The sequence below is a fragment of the Microtus ochrogaster genome, unplaced genomic scaffold (genome assembly GCF_000317375.1).
Source record: "Microtus ochrogaster isolate Prairie Vole_2 unplaced genomic scaffold, MicOch1.0 UNK39, whole genome shotgun sequence".
NCBI lineage: Eukaryota > Metazoa > Chordata > Mammalia > Rodentia > Cricetidae > Microtus > Microtus ochrogaster.
Genome location: NW_004949137.1, coordinates 3,168,736 through 3,183,029, shown reverse-complemented (window position 1 = coordinate 3,183,029; position 14,294 = coordinate 3,168,736). Strand labels below are relative to the sequence as shown.

The 14,294-nt window shown below is 32.6% G+C and overlaps 1 protein-coding gene across 2 annotated transcripts in view; it reads left to right on the top strand.

Annotated features, from left to right (window-relative positions):
• Cdh19 (cadherin 19) overlaps positions 1-12,734 on the top strand; it is a 104,097-nt gene extending 91,363 nt beyond the window's left edge. For both annotated transcript variants that reach the window (XM_026790046.1, XM_005368742.3), the window contains 2 exons: positions 4,911-5,162; positions 11,060-12,734. In XM_026790046.1, the coding sequence (XP_026645847.1) occupies positions 4,911-5,162; positions 11,060-11,550 (743 nt within the window). In that variant the 3' untranslated portion in view covers positions 11,551-12,734. The remainder of the gene's footprint in view (positions 1-4,910; positions 5,163-11,059) is intronic.
• Positions 12,735-14,294: the final 1,560 nt, after the last annotated feature.

Below are 14,294 nucleotides of genomic sequence, written 5' to 3'. Positions count from 1 at the left end.
TTGCTATTGGTAGAACTAAAAGCACTATATTGAAGAGGTATGGAGAGAGTGGACAGCCTTGTGTTCCTGATTTTAGGGTGATGGCTTTGAGTATCTCTCCATTTAATTTGATGTTAGCTGTTGGCTTGCTGTAGATAGCTTTTATTATATTTAGGTATGACCCTTGTATCCCTAATCTCCCCAAGACCTTTATCATGTAGGGATTTTGAATTTTGTCAAATGCTTTTACAGCATCTAATGAAATGATCATATGTTTTTTTCTTTCAGTTTATTTATATGATGGATTACATTGATAGATTTGTGTATGTTGAACCAGCCCTGCATCTCTGGGATGAGCATAATGGATAATTTTTCTAATGTGTTCTTGGATTAGGTTTGCCAGTATTTTATTGACAATTTTTTCTTTGATGTTCATGAGTGAGATAGGCCTGTAATTCTCTTTCCTGGTTGGGTCTTTGTGTCGTTTTTGGTATCAGGGTAACTGTAGCTTCATAAAAGGAATTTGGCAATGACTCTTCTGTTTCTATATTGTGAAATACATTAGGGAGTGTAGGTATTAGCTCTTCTTGGAACTTCTGGAAGAATTCTGCATCATAGCCATCTGGTCCTGGGCTTTTTTTGGAAGGGAGGTGTTTGATAACAGTTTCTAATTCTTTGCGACTAACAGGTCTATTTAGATTGTTCATCTGGTCTTGGTTTAACTTTGGTGCATGGTACTTTTCTTAAAAAAAATGTCCATTTCTTTTGCATTTTCCAGTTTTGTGGCATACAGGCTTTTATAGTAAGATCTAATGATTCTTTGAATTTCCTCTGTGTCTGTGGTTATGTCCCCCTTTTCATTTCTGATCTTATTAATTTGCATATTCTCTCTGCCTTTTGATTAGTTTGGATAGGGGTTTGTCAATCTTGTTGATTTTCTCCAAGAACCAACTTTTTGTTTTATTGATTCTTTGGATTGTTTTCTGTGTTTCTATTTTGTTGATTTCAGCCATCAGTTTGATTATTTCCAGTCTTCTCCTTCTGGGTGAGTCTGCTTCTTTTTTTCTAGGGATTTTAGGTGTGCTGTTAATTCTCCAATGTGTGCTTTCTACGTTTTTTTTTTTAAATGTGGGCACTTAGTGCTATGAACTTTCCTCTTAGCACTGCTTTCATAGTGTCCCATAGGTTTGAGTATGTTGTCTCTTTATTATCATTGAATTCAAGGAAGACTTTAATTTCTTTCTTTATTTCTTACTTGACCCAGGTGTGGTTCAGTAGCTGACTGTTCAATTTCCATGAATTTTGTCGGCTTTCTGGGAGTAGCCTCATTGTTGAATTCTAACTTTAATCTGTGGTGATCCAATAAAACACAGGTGGTCACTAAAATTTTTATATATCTGTTGAGGTTTGCTTTGTTATCAAGTATGTGGTCAATTTTCAAGAAGGTTCCATGAGCTGCAGAGAAGAAGGTATATTCTTTCCTATTGGGTGGAATGTTCTATAGAAGTCTGTTAAGTCCATTTGATTCATTACCTCCATTAATTCTCTTATTTCTCTATTAGGTTTCTGTCTGATTGACCTGTCCATTGGTGAGAGAGGTGTGTTGAAGTCTCCTAATATTAGTGTTTGTGGTTTGATGTCTGCCTTGAGATCTAGTAATGTTTATTTTACATAAGTGGGTGCTTTTATATTAGGGGCATAGATATTCAGGATTGAGACTTCATCTTGATGAATTGTTCTTCTTATGAGTATAAAGTGTCCATCTCTATCTCTTCTGATTGATTTTAGTTTGAAGTCAGATTTGTTAGAAATTAGTATGGCCACACCCGTTTGTTTCTTAGGTCCATTTGCTTGAAAGACCTTTTCCCAACTCTTTATTCTGAGTAGATGTCTATCTTTGTGGTTGAGGTGTGTTTCTTGTAAACACCAGAATGTTGGATCCTGTTTTTGTGTCCAATCTCTTAGCCTGTGCCTTTTTTTTTTCTTTTTTGGTTTTTCGAGACAGGGTTCCTCTGTGGTTTTGGAGCCTATCGTGGAACTAGATCTTGTAAACCAGGCTGGTCTTGAACTCACAGAGATCTGCCTGCCTCTGCCTCCCGAGTGCTGGGATTAAAGGCGTGCACCACCACCGCCCAGCAGCCTGTGCCTTTTTATAGGTGAATTGAGTCCATTGATATTAAGTGATATTAATGACCAGTGGTTGTTGACTCCAGTTGTTATTGTTTTTTTTGGTAGTAGAGTTTGTGTGTTTCCCTTCTTTGAGTTGTGCTGGTGAAGGGTCTCTAGTTGTCTGAGTTATTATAGGCAGTGTTGACAATGTTGGATCCTTTGGGTTGTGATTTTCCTTCTATTACTTTCTGTAAGGTTGGGTTTGTGGCTACATATTGTTTACATTTGTTCTTATCCTGAAATATTTTGTTTTCTCCATTGATAGTGAACGATAGTGTGGCTGGGTATAGTAGTCTGGGCTTGCATCCATGGTCTTTTAGTCTCTGAAGTACCTCTATCCAGGACCTTCTGTTTTTCATAGTTTCCATAGAGAAGTCCGGTGTAAGTCTGATAGGTTTACCTTTATAAGTTACTTGACCTTTTTCTTTTGCGGCTCTTCATATTCTTTCTTTAATCTGTATGTTTTGCGTTTTGATTATTATATGGCGAGGGGATGTTTTATTTTGATTCAGTCTATTTAGTGTTCTGTATGCTTCTTGAATATTTATAGGAATATCTTTCTTTATGTTGGGAAAGTTTTCTTCCATAATTTTGTTAAATAAATTTTCTGGGCCTTTGAGCTGTAATTCTTCTCCTTCTTCTACTCCAATTATTCTTAGGTTTGGTCTTTTTATTGTGTCCCATATTTCCTGAATGTTTTATGATGAGAATTACTTGGATTTGCTCTTTTCTTTGATCAGTGTGTTTATTTTCTCAATGGTATCTTCAGAGTCTGACATTCTTTCTTCTATCTCTTGTATTCTAATAGTTAAGCTTGTTTCTGTACACTTTATTCGTTGACCTAGATTTTCCATATCCAGTCAGCCCTCCGTTTGTGTTTTCTTCCTTGCCTTCATTTCAGTTTTTAATTCTTGAACTGTTTACATTACTTGTTTGATTGTTTTTTTCTTGGTTTCCCAGGTTATCATTTTCTTATTTATTCATTTCTTCAAACTTTTTGTTATACTTCTCATCCATTTCTATAAGGGCATTTTTTACATGCTGTTTAAGGGACTCTATTGTTTTCATAAAGTCAATTTTTTTCCCTTCTTCTGGATTAGGGTGTTCAAGACCTTCTGTTGTCAGATTCCTTGGCTCTGGTGTTTTCATGTTGTTTTTCAGATTGTTGGAGGAATTCTTGCCTTGGCGCCTGCCCATCTCTTACTTTAAATGCTATGCGATGGATCTTATGGAACAGGATCAGGTTCCCTAGCTGGCCAGGGACCTTGCTGACAAAGGGCCTACCTTGCTGCAGTCAGGCTATTGAAGCAAAGCAATTCCCACTGGCCCTGTTGTCCTCAGCACCCTGTCCCAACACCCAAACAGGCTGAGCTGGCAGATCCCATGGCCCCGCAGAATGGAGGAAGAAGGGAGGAGGTTCCTGGGTGCAAACTGGGATGGGTTAGGGAGAGAGAGGCCCCAGCAGAGGGAAGATGCCCCTGCTGAATGACCGGGGAGTGAATGGGGTCCCTAAAATTATATTGTTCAGCTTTTTTCACTAATATGAAAAATATTTTGCCCATCATATACATATATATTTAAATTTTTCTTTTACTGAAAATGTATGGTTTAGGAAGAGACTTGGAATGAAATGAATGTTGATGTCTTATGCCTCTCAAATTGATTTTGTGGATACAAATATCATTTATAGTAATGGAAATGTGCTCTGGTTTGTTTCTGTTGCTGTGGTCAAACACTAGCTAAAACCAACTTGGTAAGGAAATGACTTATTTGCCTTACAATTCATTTGCTAAAAGCAAGAACTTGAAGCAGAAACAGAGGCATACTGTCATGTTTTTCTCTGGCTTGTGGAAATCTCCTTTTCTTATTTTTTTTGTTTGATTTTTTAATTTTGTTTTGTTTTGTTTTCTCCCTTTTTTATAAAAGTCTAGGCCCATTTCTCTGAGTGTGGCATTAAAGTCTGGGCCCTCCTACGTGTGCTTGAAATCAAGAAAATATCTCACAGACATGCCCATATTTGAGGCTAATTGAGGCATTCCCTGAGTTGGAGTACTTTTTCTCCTCATAAAAGTTTGAGAGAAGAAAATGGTGAAAATATAATTCTAATTATTTAAGATTTAGAAACAAGATTAACATAAATGGAAGTACTCATGATTCTTTTTTCACTTATTCTTTCAAGTATTTGTGAAACAATTCCCAGATTTTTGCCATATTGTCATTTTGATTAATTAATTTAGTTACAAGTAGTGAACATATGTGTGGAATTTTATATGAAATATAATTTGGTAATGTCAAAGTAAAAGAATATTCTAATCAAATTTCTCTCCACAATAGAACTATGCCCTTTTCTAACTAGAATGTATATTATTTAAAAGCACAAGCTGTAGTAGTTAGGTTACTGAATATCTTACAAATATCTAGTAATTTGGTTTTTAAGTTGTGCTGGACACTGCTAAAATAAAGCTTTAATCTATTGCTGAATAGCCCTTCCAGTACTGAAATCAGTACACAGAAACATTATTTTCTCTACGCACTGATCATTTATATTTCTCAAAACCTTTTAAATCTGGTTCAAATAAGTCTTCTTATTATGTAATTAATTTTTAGAATATTTTAAAATGATTTGGGGCTGGATATTTTAATATAATATTTTTATTTAGACAGATATTATTATATTGAAATGTTTTTGCCACTAGTACTTACATTGTTCACATGTGGTTTATATTGTTGAAAAAAATTGTGAACTTGAATTTCTGTTTTAGATAACACAGCTGTAATTCTGACTAATAGAATGGGTTTTAGCCTCAAAGACGAGCCTGTCCTCTCCATGATCATCTTAATTTCTGATAATGGAATCCCATCTCTTACAAGCACAAACACCCTCACTATACAAGTCTGTGACTGTGGAGAAAGTGCAAGCACAGAGATGTGCACTAAAAGGGGACTTCTGCTAATCATGAGATTCAAAACTGAAGTAATAATTGCTATCCTGGTATGCATTATGGTAATATTTGGTAAGTATTATTGGATGGTAAAAACTTTCATTTGTAAAAGGAACACCTTGAATTTGTTAAAGAGGTAGTTATAAAATATTTTCTACATATTTTTATATTTTCTAAACATGTTTAAGTTTAAAACTAAATATAATTTGTTTTGGGTTCTTTTTATTTATTGTTCAACTTGATATTTCACTAGAACTTGTTAAAATGGATGATTATCTCTATCTGATATAAGTGAATAAACCAAAAGTACTTATCAATCAGACAAATGAAGAAATTTAAACTCACTGTAAGAAATACATATTTTCTCAAGGGTCATGTAGCACTTAAGAATTTCTTGAAATTTTGTGACTTGGGAATACCAGTAATCAAATCTACTACATTTGAACAGGACACTATAAACAGTATTCTGAAGAGCCCATTTCTAATCATGTGTTAAATTGCTATTTCTAATGGTCACTGCTGTATAATAGGTCACAAGGACTTATCTCTGCTGTTTTACAAGGCTTTTTTGGTTCATACTGTGGTCATTCTTCACTTGTCTTTGAGTAGCTGCCTTTTGTCAATTGACCTAACCATTTCCAGGATCCTTCATTTTACTACAAATGGCAGAATGACTTGTGAAAAAAAGGAAATAAAATCTATATTTTTCATTTTATGAGATAATAATACAAATAAAACATTTTATTGACTTTTATTCCACCCTTCAGATCTTTCCATTTACACTTTCTTGCTTTTCTTCAAATTATGACCTCTTTTACGTTAATATTCTTATATATTTATATACATATAAATCATCTGAAACATAAATATAACCTGCTCAATCTGTATAATTTTCATGCATGTGTACCTTTTTGGGTAACAAGTTGGTATTTGATATCCAAGTCCTGTAGATCTTCAACATTAGAATGATTAAATATTACTATTCAGTTTAAAAATAACTGAAATTATGCATTAATTAATTTGATTTAATAACTATACAGCGATTATATGTGTAACAAAATTTCAAAGTTTTGCCTGTCTTATTTTTATAAGGTATACTTCTTTGTTTGGTTTTTCAGAGATATTTCTTGCTTTTTGTAATCCTCTATAAAAAAAAACTATTTTACTCCATTAAAAAAAGGCAAGCTCTAGATCATAAATTTAAAGAAGTTGTATTTTTAAATTAAAAACTAAGGGGATCATTTGTTGTTTTAAAAAGGATAATGTGGAATGTAAAGACTATATGTAAAGCATGGAGTAGAAAGAAATCTCAGTCAATTCACTCTAATTTTATGTATTGGTTTATTATTGTTGCTTTTATGAGCAGACATATAGCACTCATTTGTTTCTTTTTCACAGTCTAACATTATAACTTTATAAAATATGGAAAATATATAAATTTCTTGATCCAGGTTTAATTTTGCATATTATTTTTAGAGATGTTTATAAAAAACAGAAAAATCCTAATATTCTTTGTGAAGTAAGATGTATTCAGTTATAATTCAACAATATTGCTAACCCAAACCTGGACTCTACCTCAACCACAGAAAGCTTCATGTCCAAAAACATAATATATATTTTGTTGATGGGAAGTGTGGGTAACCCTAAAATTTTTGGCAAAATTTTATTAATTTTTTAATTAAATTAAGAAAATTATTATTGGAGGAAATTTTTATTCAACTTATTGTAGTATCAGAATTGAAATTATATGACTATATAAAAATTTCAATATTAATATGATACACATATTCATTTTTTACATTTGATCTCCATTTTAAAGCATAATTATGATCATCATTTATAATTTAATATTATCATAAGCACATGAGTATTTTAACCACTTAAAATACTTCTAAATATACAATCCAATGACAAGGGTTCAAAAGTTATTCTTCCTTTCTCAACATTTGCATAATATAAAGCCTTATAAGATAATTCATACTTTAGAGGGATTTCACATTTTCTAAAGGATAGTGTTTCCGCATGTCATTGCTGGTTTCAGTTAGCAAAATAAAATGAAAACAGATGAGACTGAAAACTCATATCAGTTTGACATTCTGCATCAAAACTTTTAAAGAGTATGGTTGTCAGATGTTTTATTGTCAGCAAATTAAAAAGTACAATTTGGAATAAATGTTTCTTAGTATAATTGAATCATTATTCCCCAAGGAAAACTGATTTTAATGAAACTCAACTCATAATACATGTCATTTCTTCCTAGTAGTTGGGTTCTCCAGATAGGCTATGTGTACTATCTAAAGGGCTAGGGAAGTGTCTGGCCTGGTATTGGTCAAACAAATATATATATATATTGTTTATATAATGTTTATATATATATATATATAAACATTAGGACTTTTAACAATCTAGGAATATGGTTATGGGATCTTGGGGCAGTATACTGAGACTGTAAGAGCCACTTAAACTACTAACTGAATCTGGTTTTGTTCCTGTCATAGAAGGTTGATATGGCCTGGACCAACAGATAATACAGGATGTTAATCATCACAAATTAATAGTTTTCTGGAAGAAGGAGCATGGTTTACATCCTGTCCTTTGAGAAGAACATCCCATAAGCTTAACATTCTTGGATTTTTTCTGGATGTGTGTGCAAAAGTACCTTTGTGATGTGCTCCCAACAAGTAGTATTCCACTTTTAACACACACACATACACACACACACACACACACACACACACACACACACCATAACATTTTTTTATTTTTTTAAAAATCATCTTCTTTCATTTTACATACCAATCCAAGTTCCCATTCTTTCCCTTCATTCCATCCCCTCCATATAAACCCCCACTACACCCCAATCCACTCCTCAGAAAGAGTTAGGCATATTGCTTTGGAGAAGGTCCAAGGCCTTCAATATTATATCTAGGCTTCACAATATATCCATCCAAAGCGAAAGTTTCCAAAAAGGCCAGTACTAGCAATAGGAATAAATCCTGATGCAACTGCCAGGGACCTCACAGACTGCACCAGTCATACAACTTTCACCCACATTCAGAGGGGATATTTTGGATCTACGATGCTTTCTTCCCTTTCTGGCTACAGTTAGGGAGCTCCCATTATATCAGATAAACTGTTTCAGTGGGTGTACTCATTATGGTCTGGACTTCTTTGCTCATATTCTCACTCCTCCCATTCTTCAACTGGACTTGGGAGCTCAGTCCAGTGCTCTGAAGTGAATCTCTGCCTCTGTTTCCATCAGTTGCTAAATGAATATTTTATGGTGACATTTAAGATATTCACCAGTATGACTACAGAGCAAGTCCTGTTTAGGCATGCTCTCAACTATTATGTTGGTCATACTTTTGGATTCCTGGGAATTTCTCTAGAGCCATGTTTCTTGCTAGCCCCATAATACTCCCTTGACCAATATACCTCTTTCTCTGCTCACATCTGTGTCCTTTCTCTATCGCATGTATTTCCTTTCTTCAAGTTCTCCTCTCCCCTTCTCCCCTTCTGCTCTCCCTACTCCTCCCATCCCCCATGCTCCCAATATTGTCAAGCAATCTTGTCTGTTTCCCCTTCCCAGGTGGATCTCTAGAGGATTTTCTTAGAGTTCACCTTGTTACTTAGCTTCTCTAGGATCATGAACTATATTCTCAATATCCTTTGCTTTACAGGTAGTATCCACTTCTGAGTAAATACATACCATATTCATATTTTTTTTGGTCTGGGTTACCTCACTCAGGATGGTTTCTTCTAGTCCCATCTATTTGCATGCAAATTTCAAGATGTCATTGTTTTTTAAAGCTGAGAAGTATTCTAATGTGTAAAAGTGCCACATTTTCTTTATTTATTCTTAAGTTGAGGGGCATGTAGGTTGTGGCTATTTAAAATACTGCTGTCATGAACATAGTTGAACAAATGTCCTTGTAGTATGATAGAGCACCTTTTGGATATATGTCCAAGAGTGGTATTGCTTGATCCTGAGGTAGATTAATTGCCTATTTTCTGAGAAAGCACCATACTGATTTCCAAAGAAATTCAATTCCCACGTTTGCATTCCCACCAGGAATGAATGAATGTTTCCCTTACTCCACATCATCTCCAACATAAGCTATCATTACTTATCTATGGTGACAATGACTAGAATTCACCGAAAATTTATTAGACTTTGACCATATTGATGTTTCAGTATTCAAAATCAATTATTGCTCTTATGGACTTCCAGTTTCTAGTACAATCCCTAACCCCATTGATGAGAGCTACCTGAAATTCTGGCAGCACAAACAGCTGATTCACTCTTCTGACTGTCTCAGGTACATATACAGAGTCCTACAAAGATGGAGGCAAAACATTCATACATATAAAATATAAATAAATTTATATAATCTATGATATTAGGTATCAACTGATAAAGTAAGGTCATGTATAAATAATCAGGTTAGTGTTTCCTTTTAAATTTATAAGATTTAGTGAAGTCTTGATATTATACGTTTTCAAGCTTTTGGTAAAATTCTCCTATAAAAATATATTCTTTTTTATAGTAGATTTATCAATCTAGTCTCTTTACTTCTTATTTAGCCTGAAGATTTCTCATATCTTTTCAACACAGCCTCAGTAGGTTATATGTTCTAAAATTTCATTCATTTGTTCCATGTTGTCCAATTTTTCGATGTGTAATTGTTCAGAGTGAGATCTTACAATTCCATTTTTTTTTTTACCAACTACAAACTCTTCTTTTTCTGTTTTATTTGGGTCATGTCTCCAGTTTTTAGAAGAAATATTCTCCCTCCCTACTCCTCTCATCCCCATGCTCCCAATATTGTCAAGCAATCTTGTCTGTTTCCCCTTCCCAGGTGGATCTCTACAGAATTTTCTTAGGGTTCACCTTGTTGCTTAGCTTCTCTAGGATCATGAACTATATTCTCAATATCCTTTGCTTTACAGGTAGTATCCACTTCTGAGTAAGTACATATGTTCATATTTTCTGGTCTGGGATATATATATATATATATATATATATATATATATATATATGTAATTTTAGTAAGATCACCTCATATTTATTTCAAATACTATAATAGAAAGTTCTAAGGAGACACATAAAATTGAAAGCTAAGAAAAAAATTGAAATTGATTATTGTTGAGACACACACTATATTTAGTTATTCTTATTTTAAACTAAAACATATTTTGACCTTGTTCCATTTCTACCTGTTTTTATTTTTTTCTCCATATAGCTACTAATCACTGTATGTTTCAGATACCTGAGTTAATTTGGATTTTCTAAAATTGCTGTTATATCACAGAACTCAAATGAGAATGCCATATGGATTGTTTTACACATGGGTGTCTTCTTTCATACAGGAGATATGATGCCATATACATATACTTTCTGTTTCTCACTTGTCATAAATCATTAATAATAAATTGTTTTCATAATATGAGATCTACCAGTAAATATTAAGTTTTTATAACAAGGTCTGGTATATAAAAATTTTTAAGTATATACATATATACATATATTTTTTAGTCTACTCATACTATAAGTAAAATATACATAATAATCTATAAACACTTTAAAATATCTATACCATGAGTTTGCCTCAAAGAATATCAAATGATTCCTTTTCTGAACATCAATTATCATGGATCATTGCTGAGTAAACATATTCAGATTTCAAAATATTTCATTATTGTACTTTGTTCTGTATACTATTAGAAGAATTAAATTACATTTTGAATTTTAAATTAAGTAAGAGAAAAAACAGTTCACTTTACTTTCTTTACTCATTCCTCTAAACCATCACACAGAATTATGACTCCAGATAACATTTTCCATGACCTACTAGTTTCCTTAGAGTCATCAATTTTGCAATGAATTCCTGAACTTCGGTTAAGGCAAAGAACTGCAAAATTTACACTATGCTATATGAACTAATTTATATTCATATGTCTTTCACCAGGGTTTATCTTTTTGATGCTGGCTATGAAACAACGAAGAAATCAAATCCTATTTCCAAAGAAAAGTGAAGAATTTGGAGAGAATATATTTTGCTATGATGATGAAGGGGGTGGGGAAGAAGACTCAGAAGCCTTTGATATTTCAGAGTTGAGAAGCAGCATAATCATGAGAGAAAGAAAGCCACGGAAAAGAAAGAGCATGGAGATCAGGAGCCTCTATAGGCAGTCTCTGCTGGTGGGCCCAGAAAGTGCTGTATTCCGACAATTCATTCTAGAGAAGTTGGAGGAAGCCAATACCGATCCATGTGCTCCCCCCTTTGACTCACTGCAAACTTTTGCTTTTGAGGGCACAGGATCATCAGCTGGCTCTCTGAGCTCCTTGGAATCTATAGTCACTGATCAAGAAGATAATATTGACTATCTAAATGATTTGGGACCTCATTTTAAAAGATTGGCATACATGTTTGGTTCTGCAATGCAGCTTAACAACTAAGGTTTCCCTATACCAACATGCAAGAAGAATTAAAATATACTCACATGAAATTACAAGCCTTTGGTAAAATTTTATTCTCTCACTTTCTGTCCAGGAGGAGACCTTGTCTGTAGAATTGATATTTTCAAGTACATACTTGTGGTTATTTCCAGTAAAACACAGAGTTTGAGAGGGGTAAAACCAATCATATTTCACATATGACTGCAAGCCAGCCCTGCTGAATCACTAAGAATCACTAGAATTTTTTGATGTAATCCAACACAGACTCTCAACAATGCAGAAGGGCAAAATGAGAAACGTATCAAATAAAGACATCTGCATATTTTTTAATCTAACCATTCCTGTGTGATGTAGCAAAGATGCCTCTATAAGTATGAAATTCCTGATGTTGTGCAAAGATCAAATTTATGATCTTGAGAAACTTGAGTGATTTTATAAAGAATTAAAAATATTATTTTACATGTTAGAAGTTTTCTGATTGAGATTCTATGAATCATTTTGTTTTGAAACTTTTGTCAAGTGTACCCTTTAGTATTCTGGGTTTGACTATCTATTAAATACATGAAATAATGAGAGTTATAAAGTAACTCACATTAGTTCACTTATTATCAATTTGAATAACAAATGGGAACAGAAAGCATTCTTAGGGACTTTTCATAGATTAATTTCCTAGCAACTACAAATACTTATTCTTTCATTGTAAAACTAAAATAAACAAATGCAAGTCACCATTTACTTGTCATTAAATTATTGCTTTTGTAACTGGCGGAAAGTATTAAAAAAAGTTCAAGTATACTTTGGTTTATTTAGAAACTGTGATAGCCATATAATTGCAATACTGAATTCAAATTTGAATTACTATTTATCACAAATGTTACAATCACCTGCACTGAATTTTACTATTCATATAAGTAAAACATGATATCTGTCTTTGTATGTCTTTTCCTGTTAGGAGATTAGCATGTGAATGATCACTCAGTACCCTCATATACAATGGAGTCTTCTCTTTATAGTATTATGGAGGAGTAAATGATTAGCTGTCAGACATGACTTTAGGGTAAATAGAACATAAAATGTGATAATTTAATGTACTTTTCAAGAATGTTTCTTATAATGTCAAAATCATAATGGAGTCAAAATTGGTATTTGAATAGGAATTAATGCAGTGAGTACAATGCTCTTCAAAATGGTTTTATAATGATTTTTATTAATAATGTATGACCTTGAACTAATATATATATATATATATATATATATATATATAGTATTGTATTATTGTATTATTATGGTAGTAGAATAGTTCTATTTTTCTTTGTGTCCTGAAACTTAAACATCTATATCAAATAGATAGATATCTATTTGATATCAAATAGAAAGAATGTAAATTTGAATTCAGAATTATTTCATTCATGGAACAGATATTTTTTAACTTGTAAGATCATGAAACTATCACAAATGTAATATAATAGTTAATCCAGAGTTACACAGAGAAACACTGTCTTAAAAAATATATAAAACCAAACTCTTACCAAAATCCCCAAAACTTTTAATTCATATTTTTAATTCATATAGAGATGTGTATTGGAAGTTTATTAGTCCTATCATATTGTCCAACTGCCCAATTATATATTATACAAATGTAATGAGTAAAATCAATCCAGTAATAGATATTTCATAAGATTTAAAATGATTGTTAGGGAACCATTGCTGAAGAACTGAAAAGTATGATGAAAACTGATTAAATACAAAGAAAATATAGTCAAAGAAAGATATTATGTTTGGGGATCACAGTAGGGATTTAATGCATTAACCTCTTTGTCCATCTGTATGAACAACTTATATGCATGATATAAAATATATAACAATTTGTTTATTGTTCATGACCAGATACTCTTTGAAGATTTGTTTTAAACACATTGTGCCCATTATAACTATAGGGCTGTCACATGCAGGATATATTGCAAAAAATAATAATTATACTTATAGTTATCTGTAAAATACATTTCTTCTTTAGCCATTCCTGGAAACTTTCCTAATACTAGGGAATGAATAAACTCCTCACAAAATACTGTGCAGTATTTGTACTTGCTTATCTTTTGTTTAATCATGAATGCTGCAAAATTTTAGCTATCTCCCATATTAATGCATTACATGAATTTTAGTGGTTTAATAAAATATAAATTAACATATATAATTAAGTAGATGTAAAAAATTTCACTTCATTCTCTCTATAATGTTTTAGTCTTTTATTTCATGTTACCTTTCACTGCTTTCTCCCAAACATTTCTCTTATTCCCTTCTTTTCACATTTGGTATGTTCTCAGATATGACTTCCTCAGGAAGCTACACTCTATTACTTATTTACTCCTGGTAGTGGTTGCTTTGCATTAACAATTCCTTTAAAGCTTTCTAATGTCTATGACAATAATCATCCATATCATGACCCATCCATAATTTGTTACTCTGTACTTAATTATTCATAATCTCATTTCTTTCTCTCTGTATTATTTTAATTTCTCAGTTTTACTTTACCAATCACTCTCTTCTCTAAAACATTTCTATTATCTCTCTCTCCTCACTTTGGGTCCCTTCTCAGGTATGACTTACTCTGGGAGATACACCTGACTACTAGTTCACTCCTGATAATGCTTGCTTTTCAAATTTTAAATATTCACACCACTTATCTGTTTACAATTAATAATAATTTAAACATATGTAGTATATATCTTTTTCCCTGTTATAAG